Genomic DNA, 22,289 nt, shown 5'->3' on the forward strand with positions numbered 1-22,289 from the left:
GTGGTGCATACTACAAGGATAAAAACCTGAGGACATTATGCTAAGTGAAATAAGCCAGAAAACGACAAATACTATATAATTCCACTTACATAAGGTAACTAAAACAGCCAAATTCATAGAGACACAAAGTAGATCAGTGGTTACCAGCAACTAGGAGGAGGGGACTGTATAAGGAGTTATTAAAGGACAGATTTTCAATTTGGGATGATGAAAAGGTTCTGTAAATAATGGTGACAGTTGCACAACGTGAATATACTTGATGCCACTGAACTATACCCTGAAAAACGGTTAAAATGGTAAATTTGTTGTGTCTATTTTACCACAATAAAAAAAACTAGTTACCCCAATTCCTAGATTTTTATTCCATTAATCTAATAGTTTCCAAACCTTTTATTACAATCAAGAGAGCTTTTAAAAATTCCAAGACCAGGCCATACTCCCAGGTTAAAACACAGGCACATCTCTATTTTTTTAAACATTCAAGGTTATTCCACATCCAGACAAGTTTGGCTACTGCATTAATCTAGATTTCTGGAGCTCTCATGGTACTTTTTTTAATTTCTTAAATTTATAAGTATAACTCTAACATCAGGTATGCCAAACATATCTCTATGAGCAAGAGATCTTTATCAAAATCCAAAGGATAATACTTTATCTGTGAATTTTGGATAAACTTCTGCTCACTTAGTAAACACTTTACTTACACTATACAGTAAAGAATACTTAGAAAGCAATAATACTCTGGTTTACATCCTCAGGTGCTCTGCAACTACTCTTTATATGCTTTTATTTCTCCAATATAAAAAATTTGCAAGGAGGCACCTGGGTGATTCAGTTAAGTGTTCAACTCTTGGTTTCAGCTCACGGCATGATCTCACAGCTTGTGAGTTTGAGCCCTGCGTCCAGCTCTGTGCTAACAGTACAGAAGAAGCTTGCTTGGGATTCTCCTCTCCCTCTCTATCTGCCCCTCCCCTGTTCACACTCTGTCTCTCAAAATAAACTTAAAAAAAAGAGAGAGAGAGAGAAAAGAAATTTGTAAATATTCTGTTTTACTATTACCTATCACTTCAAAAAGATGCAGATACAGGGGCGCCTGGGTGGCTCAATCGGTTAAATGTCCGACTTCGGCTCAGGCCATGATCTCATGGTTTGTGGGTTCAAGCCCCGCGTCGGGCTCTGTGCTGACAGCCAGCTCAGAGCCTGGAACCTGTTTCAGATTCTTTATCTCCCTCTCTCTCTGTCCCTCCCCTGCTCATGCTCTGTCTCTCTCTGAAATAAATAAAAAAAAACATTTAAAAAATTAAAAAAAAAAAAAAGATCCAGATACAGAAAAGTGGTCTACAGGGTCCACGGTCTGTCTCATTTTTCATGCTCTATAATCTAACTCCAATACTAGAAAGCTGTATGACCCTAGATAAGGTATTTATCCTCTCTGTGCTTCAGGTTTAGCAGCTGGAAAACTGAAGTAATAACAGAGTTGTTTTAAGAAGTGAGTTAATACATGTTAAGTCCTAATTCTGAACACAACCTGGCCAGTTCTGCTGGTAGTTTTTCACTACCTCCTCCCTTGTAGAAAGAAAAAGCTTCCGTATTATTCATATCTAAAGCCAATAGTTGAAAAGGATAGATTTATGGGAGTCTATGGTAATAATCATATAAGAATTGATAGTAAAAAAAAAAAAAAGCTTAACAGAGAGAAAAAAGGGAACAAGTCTTTCTTAGCACTTAAATTTTCTCATAAATATTTCTGGAAAGCATGAGAATGTAGAAAACTGACCATGCAAGTCCTAATGACTGAACCATTAAAGAAATTTCATGAGTCATAAGTACTATTATATCATCACTTAAGATTTCAAAAAATAAGATGAATAATCTTGATGAGACATTAATGATAGACCAACACAGACAGGCTGCAGAGAGGAGGAAAAAAAAAAAAAAAGACAGCCAACTATATGCCCAACTGGGAAAATAGTAGGTACTTTGAGATAGACGAGGTTTCCCACATCACTGAGATTCTCAGATTTTAACATACAATTCCAAGACGGTTCAGAAGACCAGATAAAAAAATATCTTTTATCAATAAACACTAAACCAAGCTCAGCTGGGCTAACAGTCCTGGAACGGTACTGCTAATGCAACAGCTAATATATACACGTGACTACTGAACACTTGAAATGTCCCCAGTCCAAGCTGAGATGTACTCTAATTATAAAATATACATTAAACTTCAAAAACGTATTTAAGAAAAGTAAAATATCTCAATATTCTTTGCATGATTAATTATATGCCAAAATGATATTTTAGATGAGTTAAATATATTAAAATTGATTTCACCTGGTTTTTGTTTTTACCTTTTTTAACATGTCTACTAGAAGATTTAAAGTTACATTTGTGGCTCACAAAATTTCTACTGGACAAAATTACCTTCGAATGCAGGAAGAAAGAAAATAAGTCCTTAGAAAACATAACAGTAATAGCTCTTATCTTACCTAGAAGTTCAAGTTTTCAGAGGATTTGAGAGACCCAATCAAAGGACATCCTAAAGCTATATAAAATGGCTGCTAATATATCTCCAAATGAAACTTAAATCTTGTATTGTTTATATTTATTAAAATATTAGAAATAAAGTGACTGTGTAGAAACCACAGATATAGTAAAGATAAACAATTTTATGGGTGAAATTTAAAGTATGTTCTTTCATGTATCATCTTAACAAAATCTTGACCAACTAATTTAGGAAAGCTCCTAAAGTATTATTTTAATTATAACTGTAAAGGCTCTGGTATAAACAACACTATCCGAAAGAACTTTCTGCTATGATGGAAATTCTCTATTTAATCTACATTACCCAATACAATAGCCACTAGTCACAGAAGCACTTGATGTATGGCTAGTGAAATTGAGAAACTGAATTGTAATTTTATTTCAATTAACTGAAATTTAAATAGCCACCATCGGCTAGTGGCTTCTATCTTGAACAGCATGGCCTCAAAATTTCTTTAAAAGAAAAAAAATAGGGATTGTATTTCCTTATTTTGCCCTAATATTCTAGTTACAATTAACTCTGTACAAATACTTAGGGATATACTCTCCATCCTGTGAACTTTTTTGCCTGCTTCACCCCACAAAACCAAAATATCTTTCTGTAAACCAGGCTTTCTATGCTAACACTTAACCCTTAATTCCAGAACCCAAAGTAACGGCTTAGAACAGACAGAACAGACACTTGATCCCATCTCCTTTGTTATATCCAGAAAAGGTTTATTCTATTTATATATACACACATACATATATGAGATATATATTATAGATATATCTGTATATCTATATCTATCTATAGATCTTTCCTATACTGCCTTTTAAAATTGAAGTTAAAAAGGGGCACGTGGGTGGCTCAGTCAGTTGAGCGTCAGACTTCAGCTCAGGTCATGATTGGGCTCTGTGCTGATAGCCAGCTGAGAGCCTGAAGCCTGTTTTCAGATTCTGTGTCTCCCTCTCTCTCTGTTCCTCCCCTGCTCGTACTGTCTCTCTCTCAAAAAATAAATAAAAAAACAAAAAACAAATTTTAATTGAAGTTAAAGATATCTTACATAGTACAGTAAAAATCTCAAAGTAGATTTACCAACCGAATATATTTTTGCATAGAAAATAATTATATGGCTACATCTGTAGTTGAGAGAACACAGTAAAATTAAAGTATATATTAAATGTTCCCTATTAACTTACTTCTCTCCTCTACAATCTCAACTGCCATTTAGCAGACTCCTATGTGAATACATACCGTAAGACATTGGACTAATAGTCTTTTTGTAAAGTTTATTTATTTTGAGATAGAGCGAGAGCACATGCAAGTGTAAGAGGAGCAGAGAGAGAATCCCAAGCAGGCTCCACACACTCAGCATGGAGTCCAAAGCAGGGCTCAAACTCCTAGGGCTTGAACTCACGTACCATGAGATCATGACCTGAGCAAATGAAGAGTCAGACACTTAACTGACTGAGCCACCCAGGTGCTCCAGGACTAGCAGTCTTAAAAAAAATACTAATAACCTTCTACTCTGTGTACCTTCCTACAAGCATTTAAAACTCTTACTGGGGCACCTGTAATGTTAGTAAGTCACTGGTACTTATTACATCCATTTGCCTGTGCTTTCACTAGCAAACACAGCGACTGTCATCTGATTTAGTCCCCTACACTATAGAAGATACATAAACTGTTAAGACAAAACACTGGTCATTCTTTTAATAATACCTGAAGGTGGCAGATTTAAAAGTAATTCTTTTCAGTTTCTTTGTGTTAATTACCCTTAGAGCTTCTTAAATTTCTGTGGTTAATTACCCATAACAGTTGAGGGGTTCTTTACAGCTAACCTAGCTATACCACTTGATTTAATTTCATTTCCTGTCTGAATCCCTGAAGACTGTTACAGTTAATCAGATAATTAGCTATACTGAAATCCAGATTATTAGAAGATGAAAATCTATATGTAAGGGGCATAAAAGGAGAAAGAATAAAGAAAAGGTCAGAAACATTATTTTCTCCTTTGTTCAAATCAAACCAGTTTTCACAGTACCAATTTCCTTCCTTAACAATTGTGTTAAATCTTTTTAAGAATGTTTATACAAGCTTAACAAAAAGTGAACTGATCAGTAAACAAAAATAGTATATATGATCTTTAATGGATTAGCTTCATAATGGGCTAGACATGCACTAACTTATAATCTAATCTTTATCTACCTTCCCAATTATCATTCTACTGAATTCACTGGAACATAGTAGTAGTCCCAAACCAGAATTTAAAGCAGTTGATAAGACTTATATGCTTTTCTTCTACTTGTTTTTCCTTTTTAATGTTTATTTTTGAGAGAGAGAGAGAGAGAGAAAAGAGACAGAGAGGGGGAGAGAGAGAGAGAGAGAGAGAGAGCAAGCACACATGCGCATGCATGCAGGGGAGGGGTAGAGAGAGAGGGAGACACAGAATCCAAAGCAGGCTCCATGCTCCAAGCTGTCAGCATGGAGCCTGATGCAGGGCTTCAACTCATGAACCGTGAGATCATGACCTAAGCCAAAGTCAGACATTCAACCAACAGAGGCACCCTGGTACCACTCTACTTGCTTTTCTAAAAGGAGGGGAGATGGCAGGTAAGTTCCTATGAAAAAAGATTTGACGAACAGCATTTATCCTTCCTAGATAAAATCCGTTTTGTTCCACAACTATCCTTCAAGAGTAATTCAAAACAGTATATACTATTGCTGATACCACTCCACTAACAAAACACAATTTGAATTTAGTCCCCCTTCTCAATGGGTCAGGCACCTAGGTGGCTCAGTCAGTTGAGTGTCTGGCTTCAGCTCAGGTCATGATCTCATGGTTCGTGGGGTCAAGTCCTGCATCAGGTTCACTGCTGTCAGCACAAAGCCCACTCTGGATCCTCTGTCTCTGCCAACCCCCCACCCCCCGCCCCGTCCCTCCCCCACTCATGCCCTTTCTCATAAACTAACTTGAAAAAATAAGTAAATAAAAAATAAATGGGTCAATGCACAGGAAAACACTAGGGCTCAATTACAAGATTAAATAACAAGTAGAATCTACTGGACTTACGGGAATCTCCAATATGAAAAGTTCTATTTTCTATTAATAATATAGCCCATTAAGAGAGTTTCTTTCATGAAGAGAAATAAAGATACTTCCAGTATCTTACATGGCTCATCGAACACATTCATTTACCTCTACTTCTCTGTGAAACACCCTCCACACAGATAGTAAAAGGCAGGAGCACAAAAAGAATGGTAGGGGTGAAGGCAACAAACAAAAAGTGGTCACAAAATTTGGTGAGCCAGCAAGCAAAAGCAAAAATAGTAACTAACTTATTAGTAAATAAGGGCTAAGGGAAGATACCAAGATAAAACTGAATTAAACACACAGAATCTCAAATCCCAGAGAGGTGCGAAAGTTGGAAGAAAATGGTAGATCTTTGAAGGTGGATGCATGGTGTAACTAAAAAGAGAAAGAATGAAAGTTCAACTTGACAATAAACTATTAAAAAAAAAAAAAAAAGAATGAAAGTTCAAATGATGGCTCCTAGACCTACTTCTCCATCCTGTAGACAGGCTCTTTACATCTTTCCAGATAGGTAGAAAACCCAGTTCACTCTGAATTGGATGAAACAGAGGGACTCTGCACTTAGAGATACTAGATACAGCTGAAATGATGTATTCAAAAGAGGACTTAAGTGAAAATCTAAATACAAGTATAGTATTTCCTCAACATAAATATACAACTACAGCCCCCTTTCCCCAGTAGGTTCCCTAAACATCGACAGCCAAGCTTATACTCTCTATTTAGGATACTAAAGGACTCCTCTGGGAAAGTGATTAACTTAAAATGAGGGTAGGGAGGGACACATACAGATAGACAAGCAACAGGCACTCAATAAAATGACCAGGTCCCCCGACCAGTCACCCTACTAAAGCATGCAATTTCATAGTTACTCACGTACAAAATTTCCAATTGACGTTTTAGTGCCCAGAAGTCTCAAGAGTAGAAAAGGAGGTAATTTAGATATTCAGGATCCCCAAATATTATTTGTATTCCCTTCCTAGCAAACTACTAGTGCATGGGCACTACCAAAATAGTTAAGACAAAAAAAAGCAAACAGGAAATCTAGGAAATAAGGGAAAAGGAATTCCTAAGATGACTGCTGTGAAACAAGCATAGTATAGAACAACCAGTCCAAATTGGAATAGAAGAAGGAAGGGCTCAGAGATTTTTTTTTTTTAATATTTACTTTGAGAGAGAGAGAGAGAGAGAACGTGAGGGCACATGGGGGAGGGGCAGAAAGAGAGGGAGAGAGAGAGAGGCTCTGTGCTCTCTAGCAGGCTCTGTGCTGTCGGCGCAGAGCCCAATAAGGGACCCGAACCCATGAACTGTGAGATCATAACCTGAGCTGAAATCTAGAGTTGGATGTTTAACAATAGGAGCCACCCAAGTGCCCCTTAAATAGATATTAACTAACAGGAGAAGGGTGCCTGGGTGGCTCGGTTGGTTGAGTGTCCAACTCCTGATTTCGGCCTCGGTCAGGATCCTAGGGCCATGGGATCAAGCACCAGGTCAGGCTCTGCACTGTGCGGAACCTGCTTAAGATTCTCACTCTCTCCCTTTGCCCCTCTCCCTGGCTCATGCTCTCTAAAAACAAATTTGCAAACAACAACAACGAACACAGAGGGCATCCTGGGTGACTCAGTTGGTTAAGTGTCCAACTCTTGGTTTCAGCTTCAGGTTCATGATCTCACAGTCTGGGAGTTCAAGCCCTGTGTCAGGCTCTGCACTGATGGTGCCTGGGATCCTCTCTCCCTTTCTCTCTGTCCCTCCCCAGGTCATGTGTGCACTCTCACATTCTTTCTCTCTCTGTTCTCTCTCTCTCTCTCAAAAATAAATAAACTTAATAAGAGAGAGAGAGGGAAAGAAAAAAGAAACTAATAGATTACAAAAACTACTTAAAGAAAGGGAGGGAAGATTTGTACTTCTGGTAGATAGTCTGGGAATGAATCACACATCAGTGCATAGATCAAAGATCAGCAAACTTTATCTGAAAAAGAGAGAATAAATATTTTAGGCTACATATTTTAGGTTTTGTGGGTCATCTATCTCTCTATTCGGCTGTGCTGTAGCGTGCAGGCAGGCATAAAATAATCCATAAATGAATGAGCATAGCTGTGTTACAATAAATTTTATTTACAAAAACAGGTGGCAGGCTATATTTACCCTGTGGAGTAAGTAGTTCACCAACTCCTGACATAGATAATTAAGTGAAAAAAGAAATGATCATCAACACTGAGGAAAACAAAAAGACAGAAAATGGAATATAATCCTAATATACTGTTTGGCTTGGCTACAAACAATATTTATATAAATCATAATAGGTACTGTTTTTTATGAACTCTTGTAATCTTATTGGCAAGATAAGAAAGAAATGAAGTGAGAAGAGCACATACAAGTATGCCAATGTCCAAGGGATTGAGATGGGGGAGGAGTATAAAGCAACTAAACCATCAATACAGAGTCAATAAATTAACCTTGAATGACTAAAAACTCAAGAATAAAGCATGTTATTTGCTTTTAAATTTTTAAATAGGTAAATTAAAAGAAAGTTAAAAGAATTAAAAAGGAATGCGTATAAGGAGCACTTCTAGGAGTTGGGGCTCAGAATCACGGCTTTTCATCATTTGAGATCTCAGTAATCTGCTTGACTTCTTAAAACTGTATTAATGTGTTTGGTGAACATTGCTAATTACCAGCCTGTATTTCCCCTTCTTCTAATTGCCTACCTAATGTCTATCTCTATTTCTTCTAATTAGAAACCTTATTTTGTTCCGAGTGGCAATGCTCCCACATAAAAATATTTTTATTCTCAGGATAGCCAACGTTGGCTCAAGTCTCTAGGAAGGAACCTATTTACTGATCCAAGGAACACCCATTCTTGATTCTTCCCTTCCTCTTCCTGCCTGAATTCACTGTGAGTGAAATCCAGAGGTACATCACCCACTGGGACCGTGTGGATGAAAGCCAAAGACTAAAAATGACATTAAAGTCCAGGGAACCTGAGTCCTTGAAGACATTGAACAGAAGCACCAGTTTTGAACTATATACCTCCAGATTTCTTGCTATCAAGAAAAATCAATTTCTACATAAGCCAAGTGGTTAAGTCTTCTGTCTTTGGTAACTGAATTCATTCTAACCTGTACAATGAATTTTTTTTTTTTTAAGAGGTTCATTCTATTTTGTTTGTTTGTTTTTTATTATTTTTATTTATTTCTAGGATAGAGAGAGACAGCGTGAACAGGGGAAGGTCAGAGAGAGAAGGAGATACAGACTCTGAAACAGGCTCCAGGCTCTGAGCTGGCAGTCAGCACAGAGCCCGATGCGGGGCTCGAACCCACGAACTGTGAGATCATGACCTAAGCGAAAGTCGGACGCTTAACCGACTAAGCCACCCAGGCGCCCTGACAATGAATTTTTTTTTGTTGATAATAAGGGTTTATGTTCATTTTCAAAGATGAAAACATATAAGAGCCTAATTTGTCCGGGTTTATCTACCCATCCGTTCTATTAAAAGACTAAAAGGGCGCCTGGGTGGCTAAGTCGGTAAAGCGTCCGACTTCAGCTCAGGTCATGATCTCACAGTTCATGGGTTCGAGCCTTGCATCGAGCTCTGTGCTGACAGGTAGTTCAGAGCCTGGAGACTGTTTCAGATTCTATATCTCCTCCTCTCTCTGACCTTCCCCTGCTCACATGGTCTGTCTCTCTCTCAGAAATAAATAAAACATTAAAAATTTTTTTTTAAAATAAAAGACTAAAAAGACAAGTTTTAAAGAACATTAAAAAAAGATGTGCACATAACACATAAAAGATGGCATCTCTACAATGATACAACATAACCAAATGTTTACTTCATATCCTCACATCTTTCAGGAAAAACTAAAAAATTTCCTTTTCTCTTCTCTCACATTCCATCTTAGCACTGTTTCATCTCTTAAAGCCTCACTAATTTAACAACTGCTTGGGACCAAAACTTCTAACAGACTGTGTCTCATATGATTTAAATCACAGAGAACTGTAGCAACCTAAAGCTTTTACATGCACAGGAAAAGTAGGTATCTTAAAAGTCTTCTGTGCCTCTACCTACTTTATAAATTAGTGTCATAAATTTGCATAATTCAAAGTTCAAGAAAATTACAAACACTCTAAGACTAAATAGGTCTTATATAGAAAAGCACAAATTTAAATTACTTTAAAGCAAAATGAGAAGTTTGGGAATGAGAAGGGCTAACTCAATCCAAAGCATAACTACAGATCACTATCTTTTACAAGCATTAGTATTACTTAATTTTAACAGAGTACTGTGAATATACTTGCACTAGTATAGTACTAAAATAAGCACTGTTCATTGCTTAAGCCTCTGCTTTCATCCCACATTTTTTCTATCATCCCAAATAAAATTTTAGGCCACTATACAGAACCACAGCCTAGTCCCATTTCAAGAAAACTCTTAAAATATGTAAAAAAAAAAAAAAAGGGCGAAGTGGTCAAAGAATATCACATATTTATAATACTTTGCCAAAATTAACCTCCTTCATATGTCTATAAGATAACTTGTTTTACTCCACATTTTCTGTAAAGCTATAAAAATTAACAAACCTAAAGAAATGTTAAGTAAGAGTTTAAATAAAATAGCTTACCTTTTATTTATAGGTTTTTCATCTTTTTCATAAGGCTTTACAAACCACTTGCCAATGCGTACAAAGTTCCGGTTCATTAAACACCGCTCCAACAGATTGTGAACTGCTTTAAAAAGCAGAGTACGACATTCATAGGAAAGTCCATTCTCCCACACTCCATCTTCCTCTTCTGAAAGAGAAATGAAAGAAACAAAAAGTAAAGTAGTGGCACTATATCTACTGAGAGCCAAATTAGAAGTAGTACAATTTAAACTCTCAATTCATAAACCCCACTACTACTTAGTACCTTAAACCTACCACACCTCTGAATATTGAGCTACCATCACTTCAATATATCTCTAGACATTAAGATATCAGGTTTCAAAGTTACTCCATAAGGAATAAAATGCCTAAGTGCCATATATTCTATTAAAGTACCTAAAAATTATTTTCTCACTGCATAAAAAAGCAATGACGTAATGCAAACATACTGATTTGGTTTCTGTATTCATGAAAAGGCCATTTGTATAAACTGGGATTTATTAAAGACGTATATCTGAGATGCCAATTTCTAAGCTGGCTTACTTGTTAGTTACCTTGCCCTAATTCCTCTATTCATTCAGCTTGCCAAAGAAATTAGCCAGTTAATAATTAACCCAGAACATTTTATGTTCATCAGCATTCTAATCCAAGACTCAACTATAAAAATAAGTAATAAATAAAAAGGAAGCTTTTGGCACAGAGCCTAACAAACAACGCATTATTAGCCACCTTAGGTCTCATTTCAAATAAATGATTCCCATGATTAATATTCAGTATAGGATCCTCTACTAGTGGAAGAAATTTTAAAATATAAAAACCTAAATTTTGGGACGCCTGGGTGGCTCAGTCGGTTAAGCGTCCGACTTCAGCTCAGGTCATGGTCTCACGGTTGGTGGGTTCAAGCCCCGCATCAGGCTCTGTGCTGACAGCTAGCTCAGAGCCTGGAGCCTGCTTCAGATTCTGTATCTCCCTCTCTCTCTGGCCCTCCCCTGCTCACGCTGTCTTGCTCTCTCTCAGAAATGAAACATTAAAAAAAATTTTTAAAAACCTCAATTTTAAATAGCACTTATGATAGTTATAACTACTCTCACTAACATTAGTTAGCAGCCTCAGCTTTGCCAGCTCACCTATTAACCACTCCAAGTTAACTTATCAAAAAATGTTAACATAGTTATTTCAAGATAAGTCTAAATATAGTTTAACAAAAATGTATTACTCTATCCCTTTCATACCTTTAACAAAGCATCAAATAAATCCTCCTACAAATTGTACCTGAGCTTTTAACTTATTTTGTTTCAAATATAATTTAGTATCATTTCATAGCCTATATACCTTTATAAACATTTTATAAATATGGATCATCTTTCAATATACGTAAAAAATACATGATAAAACCTTAATTCAACACTAAAAATGTCTATACTCACAGAAAAATAATAAACTATGATGCTTTTGAATAAAAGCAGATGCCTGTGTTTAGAGGGACACATGATTGACATTCATAACCTACACAATAAGTCGGGAGAATGAACATTAACTAAAAAGCAGATGATGATAGTGGACTTTAACTGCACCAGAAATTTGTGTCACTACAAAGTTAATGTTGATTTTATGTTGTTCTTTAAAGTGTTTCCTAAATTAGTCAAGTCTTTCAAGACAATTAATTATTTTTCCAAAAAGGTAAACTTTAAAAAAAAAATGAGGAAAGCTTTAGAAAATGAAAGCTGGAATGATTTAAATCATTAATATTAAAGATAAAAGGTTTTCACATTCTATTATAGACAACCATATATATGTACATATACATATATGTGTGTGCATATATATATACATGTAGATACACATATATATCCACTTAAAGCCAAAACTTCACGAGTTTCACTTTATTAAAGAAAATGGTAAACTAAAAGAGAAGTGGCACACAGGGACTTCAATTTAATTATTTAAGGGTCTAGATCACAAGTATATTTGTGAGTTGCTGAGAGAAAAAAAATAAATTTTAATCAATATGCTTTCAGCCTAATCAGATTCTGTCATTTCAAAATTAAATAGTCACATTAAAAGTTTTACCTCAAATTATGATTTATGATTACTAAAAATATGCATATTTTTCATTCCAAGAAAGTTATCCTGGGAGTATCTCCCAGTTCTTCACTTCTTTGTAATCTATTAGTATATTTTTATTGCCATTAACCTCAAAAATCCTTACCTTCTGAGAAGCACAATGGTTATAACATTTGTTCTACACAAGAAACCTTTACCAAAACCTTTTTAACTAGTTCTAAATTCAAAAGCCAAAGACCTAAGACATAGAATTACCATTACATATCAGAGTTGTGCAGTTACTATAAACTTCAAATATCAAAAAATTATTCACTTAAAACTTGAGAATAAATTTGCCTTCTTCCAAAAAAGTAAATAAAAAAAGTCTTTGGAATAGTAAAAGATTTAATACAATAATCTATATACACTTTTCTTTTCTTAGAGCAAGAGCAGGAGAGAGGGACAGAGAGAGAGAATCCTAAACAGGCTCCACGCTCAACATAGACCCTGACACAAACATAGACTCTGACACAGGGCTTAATCCCAGGTCCCTGGGATTATGACCTGTGCTGAAATCAAGACTTGGACACTCAACTGACTGAGGCACCCAGGCACCCCTATGTACATTTTTTTTTTTTTACATAAAATTCAGTTACACCTGAAGTTAAATGATTTAAGAATACTAAATATAGTTTAGAAAATTAATCAGTATTAATTTTCAAGCATCTCTCTCCTTACTCTAAATTTTAATCTAGGGAAACTCAGGTGAGCTTAATGCTTTTATCTAGAGAAACTGAAGTGAATTTAATCTTCATTTTACATCATGCCCTCAAACGCCCACAATTTTCATTAACACTACATGGGAGTCAGGCATAAAACAAATTTAAACTTAGGTAACAGTCACCTGTTAGAATTTTCTAAGCCAACAAATATCTTACGTATATCTTCACCTATACGTCAAGTAACTAAGCAACTATTACACTAAAGTAACATAATTTTTCACCACTGAGGAAATAAATCCTAATAACACTCAGTGAAAAGCCTAAAGGTTTTTTGCTTTGGGGGTGGGGGTGGGATCACACAGAAATAAGAGCCTACTGAGCAAAGCTTCTAATAACCTGATGTTATAATAACTATAGTAAAAATACTTCTCTACATGTTGTATTCAGACATGAAAAGTGAAATGGTACAACCAACCCACCCAAGCCAATGATCTGCACCTCTAACACTAATTAAAACAAGCTTATGAATCTCAACACTAGTATTACAATGGGCAAGGAAGGTAGAGGGGAACACATGGCAAATCTTTACCTAGCTCTTTTGAATTTAATCAACCATAGCCTAATGGAAAAAGTCTGCTTAATGCATTTAAATAAATGTTTTTCCTCCTCTTATATCTATATTCGCAGAGAAAATAGGTTCAATTTTGTTTATAATACTTTTCCATTAGAACTTTTAGCATTAGAGTTCTTCATCATCATTACTTGAAAAATTTTTACAAAGTATCTATTTGAAAAAAAGATAATAGAGGTTCAAATGCTAAATCTGATTACCATGAAATATTTTTTTCCCTGAGAATAGACTACAGTGATGATAAACTATGTGACAGATCATCAAAATAATTCTGAGTGGTGGGGTGCCTGGCTGGCTCAGTCAGTAAACAGACATATGACTCTTGATCTGGGGGTTGTGAATTCAAGCCCCACATTGGGTGAAGAGATTACTTAAAATCTTTAAAAATAATAATTCTGAGTGGAGAAAAAATGGAAAAACAAACAAACAAACAAACCAAATGAGCTGATACACCTAATACCTAATAGTCAACATTTTTCTCAAAACTGACATCTTTAGGGGTGCCTGGGTGGCTCAGTCAGTTAAGCGTCCTACTTTAGCTCAGGTCATGATCTCAGGGTCTATGGGTTCGAGCCCTGCATCGGGCTCTGTGCTGACAGCGCAGAGCCTGGAGCCTGTTTCAGATTCTGTGTCTCCCTCTCTCTCTGCCTCAAAAATAAATGTTTAAAAAAAAAAAAAAAGAAAAAAAATTTTAAATGGATAAATTAAATTTTAAAAAACTGACATCTTTAAACATCTCCACAGAAATAAACCAGTAAAAAGGAAATCTTTTCCTAAACAATTTTGCCAAGCTATTAAAATGCAACATACACAAATGAATAATGAGCAGGTCAAAATAATGATGGTAGAAAATACTATCTGAAAAAAAAATGTCCTAAAAGAGTAAAGAGAAATGTTTAAATCTCTAATTCAGTGTTTGTCTTGAATTGCCCATTCACAGCCATTCATTCAACAAATATTACTGAGAGCCTTAAGCTGGCAGCAGCATTGATCTACGGCAAAACCTGAAAAGCTCTGGTTTAAATACCCTTGTACATGTTGATGATTATCGTTGATATGAAGATTTAAAAAATATGGTTTCTTGCTCAAAACAAACAGTACACAGAAAAAATATGACAAACAAAACTGTTCCTAGAAGACAAGTCAATAAAAAAGCTGGGTCACAAGTAAATTATGGAAGAAAATAAAAGTGAATTAACTCTCTTCAGGATAGCTGGAAAACAAAATTTTTTAGACACTAGAATCCTATACTTCACAGCTGTTTATCTATTTGTTAATCCTGTTAAAGGTGCCACTCAAGGTTAAATTCCACTATACTTAATATCCTTCAATAAAAGAATCTAAAATTAAATTCTAAAACTAACGAATGGCCCATTTAGTTTGACAGTATTATGATGAAATTCTTGTATAATGAAAAGTATTTGGACACATTGCTAAAATCCCATATATACACCACAGGAGCCAGAAAAAGAATAACAAATATTTTTAGCCCTGAGTTTTTTTTTAGTTCTCAAGGTATCAAGTTTTCTCAAAGTCTCATCACATTCTAGCTTACTATAATTTTTTTTAACAGATGTAAACCTCAGGAGAGGTTTTATTTTTATTCTTTTATTTAAGGGAAAGACTGAAAGCCAATAAAGTCAGCAATAAAATTCAAAAATTAGTGAAGGCACAAAAGAAGAATACCCAGAAAATTCTTCTCCTTCAAGGACACACTAATGGTAAGAAAACAATCTTGCTTTGATGCAAACTCATAGCACACTTAAAAGAACCAATCAGTCCTGCCCACTATAGATAGGACTTGTGACCAGGGGAATTAACCTAAAATGCTTCCAGCACCAGTTTTATACTTCTATCACACAACCACTAAATGAGGTTTGCTACCAATGTTAAAACAAGAAACTAACAACAACAAAAAACAAAACAAAACAAAAAAATCAAGGCTGTAATCAGAGAGGAATTTTGTTCCTAATCCTTCTATCAAAACATACTGATGATAATGATTCAACAATCCATTCTCTCAGAGGAAACAGAGCAAAAAGTTAAAAAAAATAATAATATTACACAGAAGTTTTTGGCTTTGGGATTCAAAGAATATCCTGAACAAATGTCTTTCTGGAATACTACAGTTAGGCCGATACTAGTTAGCACAAATCCTAACCCAAAACTCATTAATTAGGTCTTTGCAAATTACTAAAAACAGTATTGACTACTGCTACAAAACAAATAACTGAGGATTTAAAGTATCAAATTAGATTTCGTTTGCTATGACAGATTTTTACCAATTAGCAATAAGATGAGTTTACATTCTATTTCTATACCTCATCTACACTTGAAAAGTGACCAAACACATGCTACACAGGCAAAATTTAAAATGCACCATAGAACCTGATCAGACTCTTCAGAAATATCAAGATTATAAAAATAAGAGAAGTCTGAGAAAATATCACAGTCTAGAACAGCCTAAGGAAACAGGACAACTAAATGTAGTATCCTGGACGAGACATAGCATAGAAAAAAACACTTCAGGTAAAAATAAAGGAAACCCAAATAATGTACAGACTTTAGTTAATGCTACTGTATCACTATCAGTTCATTAGTTGTGAAAAATGTTAACAATATATAAGATATTCGTAATAAAAGCTAGATGAGGATTATACAGGAACTTTCTATACTATCTTTGCAAATTTTATGCAAAAGTATTTTTAAATTAAGAGTTTTTTTTAAAAAATACACTAAGGATGACACAAAAGAAGGGAGTCAGGCAAAGGCAATTCTGTACTTTTATAACTGAATATTTCAGTTAATAAGAAAAACAGAATTCTAATCTTTGCAAAACAGAATGCTTTCCCTGCTTTCCCCACCAAGTAGAGAAATATCACCATAATCACAAACATTTCAGTAACAAGATGTCATAGGTGCTGAACCAAACAGAAGGGCACTGCCTGTGCCTGCAAAAAGCAAGCTCAAACTAAATTAACCAGCTTTTTAGTTACCACCTGGGTCCTTCCGGTTCCCCTTTCCTCAGTGCTACACCTCCACTTGGAACTCAGGATTGCCTCCTGCAGCTGATGCCACCCCTACTGTCCAGCTGCTCTCTTCTCAGGGGAGCTTAAGAGAAGGGAATAGAGTGCCACAGATGGGAAGAAATGAAAAAGGGGTTAGCTAGAGAGACAGAGGCAGACTAATTATCCCAAAAGGGAGGCAGACGGTGTCCCTGGAGCAAAGAAAAGGGCTAGACAAATATACTCCATCTGAAAAGACCTTATTATTCTTTAAGATATGTCTGATTTAAGTAACAACATTCTAAAGTAAATGACAAGTTGGGGGGAGAAATAGCTAAAACATTACATAAATACCAATGACTACACACACTACAAAATAGACTTTGGAACAGTAATTGTGATTATACATACCACTCCTAATATATTTTGCTTTACTATTTCAATTGCTTTCTCTCTGATAAGTTTTTTAACGTTAATTACTATTCAATGGCATTCAGCAAAATCTAACAATTAAAACCTAATCTTCCAAAAATTATATTCATTTACTATCAAGATCAATATTTTAAACTACAGGTAATACCAGTTTTTTAAATTATGCTATAAAGTAAAATTAAACTACAGAAGCAGTTTTTTAAACTATAGCCCAGTTTTAGGAGGAAACATTTAACATGAAATTTAGGGGAGAAAAAAAATCCATACAGTATTTTCACATATACATCACAACAGCTTACGTTTTTAACTTTAATAGGCTTAACTTTCAAAACATTAGTCCTACTACGGTAAAACTAAATACCTCACACCTGTAAAATAATCTTTGATTCCACAAAATGTATTATATGGAATCTGGGGTGAGGGGGATCATCTGTTCAGATGCTCTGCCAATTTTACTAAACTAAAATCCCCAAGTCAGCATTATAGTTTATCAACAACTAGTTTATACCTATAGTTCATAAACATCATTAAAATAGTCTCCAAACATTTTAGTAAGTGGTTTTTATGACCACTTAAAATAAAGATTAAAATAACTCTAGCATACCAAAGTCAATGGAAGAAAAAGGAAGTTGGCAAGCTTAGCGTTTGGCATGACAATTGAAAAGTATCATCTTGCTGATGCCATAAAGATTAATTTCATATCCTGATATATATGTATATATCATATATTTGTGCATATACATATATAAACACATCACTTTACATATTTAGAATTACACTGCATACTTAGAACTAAAAACTAATCTCTCCAGTAGGGATCTTATTAGGAAAGCTGAAAAATCTGGAAACATTTATCATAAAAGAACTGCAATCACTCTCAAATGTAAGGATTAGCACTGAAGGCTTTGTTCATTAGAAGGTAAAGGCGACTTTCAAAACAAATGCAACACATACATTCCTACAGAAAAGTTAGTCTTGCTAAGGGCTTATTTGAGAAAGCCACCTGGATTACATTACATCCAAAAATAAAATAGGTCTTACAGGTCAAATGGACACTAATAGAAACTTCAGAGTACTCAATTTCAAATAATGCTTTTTTTTTTTTTAAGTTATCTAAAAGTCCTAAATTTACGGTCAAGAATCATTACCAAACATCTCGCTGAAGGGGTTGGCATCTTGCATGCAAATAACTAGTCATTTACATTCCTATCATCAAAGATTCAGTTAACATTAATTCTTACGGTCAAAGTAAGGAAAAAACATCAGTGATTACTGTAAGAGCGCTATAGTTTCTCCTTCTAAAGTAACATTTAATCCTAAAAGTCACAAGAATAGACAGAAGTAAATTTACTGATACATTTATAATAAAATTATTTCTTTGTAACTTTTTAGATTATGACCCCATGTTCTATAAAAGCTAGACAAGTTGGCACTAGTCTCATCTTAATGATAGTCTTTGATGAAACAGTATCTAAAAGAATCACTCTCCAAAAATAACACAATTAACATATGCTTTCATCCGTTAATATAGCAACAATTAACAATAACTAAATATGTACCTGAAAAAAACACATGAGAAAGTTACAACATTTCTAGATACCCCTACAACTATCTGCATATTCATACAGTAGATAGCAGTGGCAAAATTGACTCAAATGGTTAGTTACATATGCCTCAAATGACTGTTAGGAACTTTATGCTCCCCCCATTCCATTTTTCTTAGGTAATGTAACATATCTTCCCTGTGCCCTATCTGCAAAAAGTTCATGAGGAATCTAGGTGGTGAAAGAACAAAGTTATTCGAGACTAAAATATAAGTAAAATAAAATAACCACAGTGAAATAAGCTAAATTTTTATCTGGCTTCATACCTAATAGTGTTTCTCTCTCTCACACACACACACACACACACACACACACACACACACACCTCAATTTGTAATATAAATGATTTTTAGGAAAAGTATACAATGTTGCTGTATCATTACTTAGAAATGATAAGTTGCTTTCACCTGACAAGTCATGGTGAATAAGGTCTGCAAAATTGGGGTCTTCACCCCACCAAAATATCCACAATTCTCTTCTTCCAGGTCTTTGATCTCGCCGCCAAACACCAAGTACATCTGCCTTAAGGCAGCGACTAAAACTGCTCAAAATGGGGTCTTCCTCTGTCACCGGAAACAGAATAGGGGCAGAAGTTGGGCCTTGCCATACATATCTTTTCCATTTAATTCCCGTCAAGTCAGCCTAAAGAAAAGAAAACATGATCTATTATTACACATTCACTCAAAGACAAAAGTACTCACTTTTAAAGTCCCTTCTTCCATTAAGACATTACAATTTTTCAATATATACTTAAGATATTAAAGCAGACTGACTAAAAAAAATGTTTAAGTGAATAAAAATTTAAGAAACAGTTAAGTAATTAACACTGACCTGTCACTGAATAGCTATAAATATTGTGTCCCAAAGAGAAACAAAAGAAATGTAATAATGTTTAATATAAACAGGTACTTTAATACTGCACACTTAGTAAACATTTCCTAAGTTCAGTTCCAATTGGTCACACTTGTAACAGAAAATTAATTTTTAAAGACTCATCATCCCATGTTTACAGAAGTGATGCCTCTAATGAAAAGAAATGTGAACTATAACTGAAAAAAATTATTGTTAGCTCTTCATATATTCCTTTTAGAAAAAGTGAAATAGGTGCTCACAAAGAACTGTCAGATTTGTAGTAGTCTATTTTCAAAGAACCTGAACCTAAAAGCACCAAAAATAGACAAGACAGGGAAGACAGAAACGTAAAACCTGCCGTTGTTTTACTGCATCTTTAGAGATGCTGATTAATGGACACTGTACAAGAAAACATTTTATAAAAGAGAAGGGCACTAGAAATCCCTTTTTGGCATGGTGAAAGAATTGGACAGAGGAAATTCAGTAATTCTTTACAGCACTTAAAGGTGTAAAGCCTAAGGTGCCGAAAATGAAACTGCTGATACATGACTGGCAGTTTACACTTGCCAACGAGTTGTGCTCCGCCCACTCAGTTCACTTACCTATCACATTCTCTCTCAATATTTCTCAGAGCACAGAAAATACGAAAAAAGAAAGTCACTGAAACTTTAAACCACGGATGAAGCTAAGCTACTGCCCAATTGAGGACTAAATATTTGCAACAGTTGGTACTTTTCAAAGTCTTAACAGTTGGATGTTCCCAGAACTGGGCCAACCTATAACAATTGTCATTCTTGCATCCGGCTTCCCTAGGCTTTTCAATAAAACGAGGAGCAGCCTGCTCAAAGCATTCTACAAATACAAGCAAAACAGACAAATACAAAAAAATTTAGTGCAAAATCATGACACCTCCTCCACTAGTCCGTTTCACTCTCACACAAATATAATGTTGTAATAAAAGCAAGATGGCTAGAAATTGTCAAAATGGTAAACTGTTTTCAAAGTTTAAAGAGAAAACATGTGAAATGGTATCTACTGGTTTTTACACAGGGATCTGAACTCATCGAAGGAAGAAACTAATCTTCTGCTGGATTGACTCATTAGAACGTAAAACGAAAATAAGATATTTAGTATCTAAGTTCCGGTGTACTGTTTATTGGGGGAAACCAAACTACCAGAGTGAGGCATAAAGGCACTGGGAGTATGAGCAGTAATGCAAAGTGTGAAAAAGGATACATGATCAATAAGGAGAAAAGCAATAGTTAAACGAGAAACACAGGGAAACGTGAGTGTCCAGCCAGATAAGAAGCACAAGTTGAAGGCAGGACTACGGGGAGGAAGAGTCAGAAACAAGGGGGTAAAAAAAAAAAAAAAAGCCAGCACTCCTACACCAGAGCCCAGGATGGTGGGTGAGAGAACGCTTCCCGGGGTTGGTGCGGAGCTTGGCCGCCACGCCGACTCCGGCTGGGCCTAGCCTGGGGACTCGGGCATCTGGATCAGACCCGGACCCCCTCCCCCACGGCCCAAGGGCGCACCTCGCGGCCCCCTCCCCCACCGCCCCGTTCGCCGGGGCCTCTGCCCGCGGCCCGGGCACTCACCAGGCAGAACAGGTTACAGTGACAATCTTCCAGGCTGGCCCCGTTCGGCACGAAGGAGGAACTCATCGTCCCTCACAGCAGCCGCCGCCGGCGCCACAACCCACCATCCGCCATTACCGCCGCCTCCGACCAGAGAGAGAAACACAGACACCGGGGAGGGCGGGGGGGTGGTGGTTGGGGGAGCGGTGGAAGAGGAGGCCGCCGGGCCGCCCGCCCTCCCCACCCGCCCCCCCGCCGCCGCGAGCAGCCCCCGCCGCCCGGCCGGCACCTAGCCGCCCGGGGCCCAGCGCCGGCGGGAGGGCCGCGCCGCGCTCGCCCCGCGGGCTGGACTGCAGCCGCCGCGGAGCCCGCGGACGCTCGTCCCTCTCCGGGGGACAGAGGAGATATGTGCCCCTTCCACCGGAAAAAATAATAAATTACACAATAAATAATTAAAATCGAGTCCGAGAGGGCAAAGCACAAGCCCTGGAGGCTGCTCCCGGGCGGGGATGCGCCCGTAGAGGGGCAGGAAGGGCAAGAACCGGGAGAGAAGCCCAGGCCCCCGGCCCGGCAGCGGCGATGTCCTTAAGCCCAGAATCTCTTCAGCGGCGGAGGTGGTGGCGGCGTCTGCGGGCTGAGACCATTCTGTGGCTGTGTCTTCGTGTTGTCCCTGGGCCAAGCCGGCCTAACGTCTGCTCTACTGCGGCCTCACCGCCCGGACGCCGTAGTCTCCCCCATTTTGTGGGCCCAGCGGGCGGTGTTTTTCCCCCTTTAATCCGAATTCACGGGTTTTCCCTTCGCTTTAATGGCGGCCACAGGGACCAGCTCGCCCTCTCTGCTCGCCCATTGGCCGCCTTGAGGTCACGTGGACCCGGGCTCCGTGGGGAGGAGGAGAGAGAAGGGAGTGAGAGAGGGCCGGGAAGCTTTCGGCGGAGGCGGTGAGCCCTGGGGACCGGACAACCAGCTGGCGGCCACTAAGATAGCGCCACCTGCTGGGTGCCCCAGCCAGTGTAAGATGACCCGGGGCCTAGGCCCTAACTTGCTCCTTGCTGGGAATTAGTGCAAGAGGGCTCACATCACAAATCTGAGAATTACATGGAAATCACGTCCTGAGAGAAAGTGTTGCAAAAATTCCCAGGCATCTCATTTTTTCCAGGGGGCCACT

At 37.0% G+C, this 22,289-nt stretch overlaps 1 protein-coding gene across 1 annotated transcript in view; it reads right to left on the bottom strand.

Annotated features, from left to right (window-relative positions):
- MED13 (mediator complex subunit 13) overlaps nucleotides 1–21,369 on the bottom strand; it is a 113,104-nt gene extending 91,735 nt beyond the window's left edge. The window contains exons 1-3 of the mRNA XM_039247318.1: nucleotides 21,146–21,369; nucleotides 19,103–19,337; nucleotides 10,238–10,406 (exon numbers count right to left, since the gene is read on the bottom strand). Coding sequence (XP_039103249.1) covers nucleotides 10,238–10,406; nucleotides 19,103–19,337; nucleotides 21,146–21,211 — 470 coding nt within the window. The 5' untranslated portion in view covers nucleotides 21,212–21,369. The remainder of the gene's footprint in view (nucleotides 1–10,237; nucleotides 10,407–19,102; nucleotides 19,338–21,145) is intronic.
- Between the last annotated feature and the right edge of the window lie 920 nt (nucleotides 21,370–22,289).

Source organism: Hyaena hyaena, unplaced genomic scaffold (assembly GCF_003009895.1).
Source record: "Hyaena hyaena isolate Hyena2069 unplaced genomic scaffold, ASM300989v1 scaffold_298, whole genome shotgun sequence".
In the NCBI taxonomy this organism is placed as follows: Eukaryota; Metazoa; Chordata; class Mammalia; order Carnivora; family Hyaenidae; genus Hyaena; species Hyaena hyaena.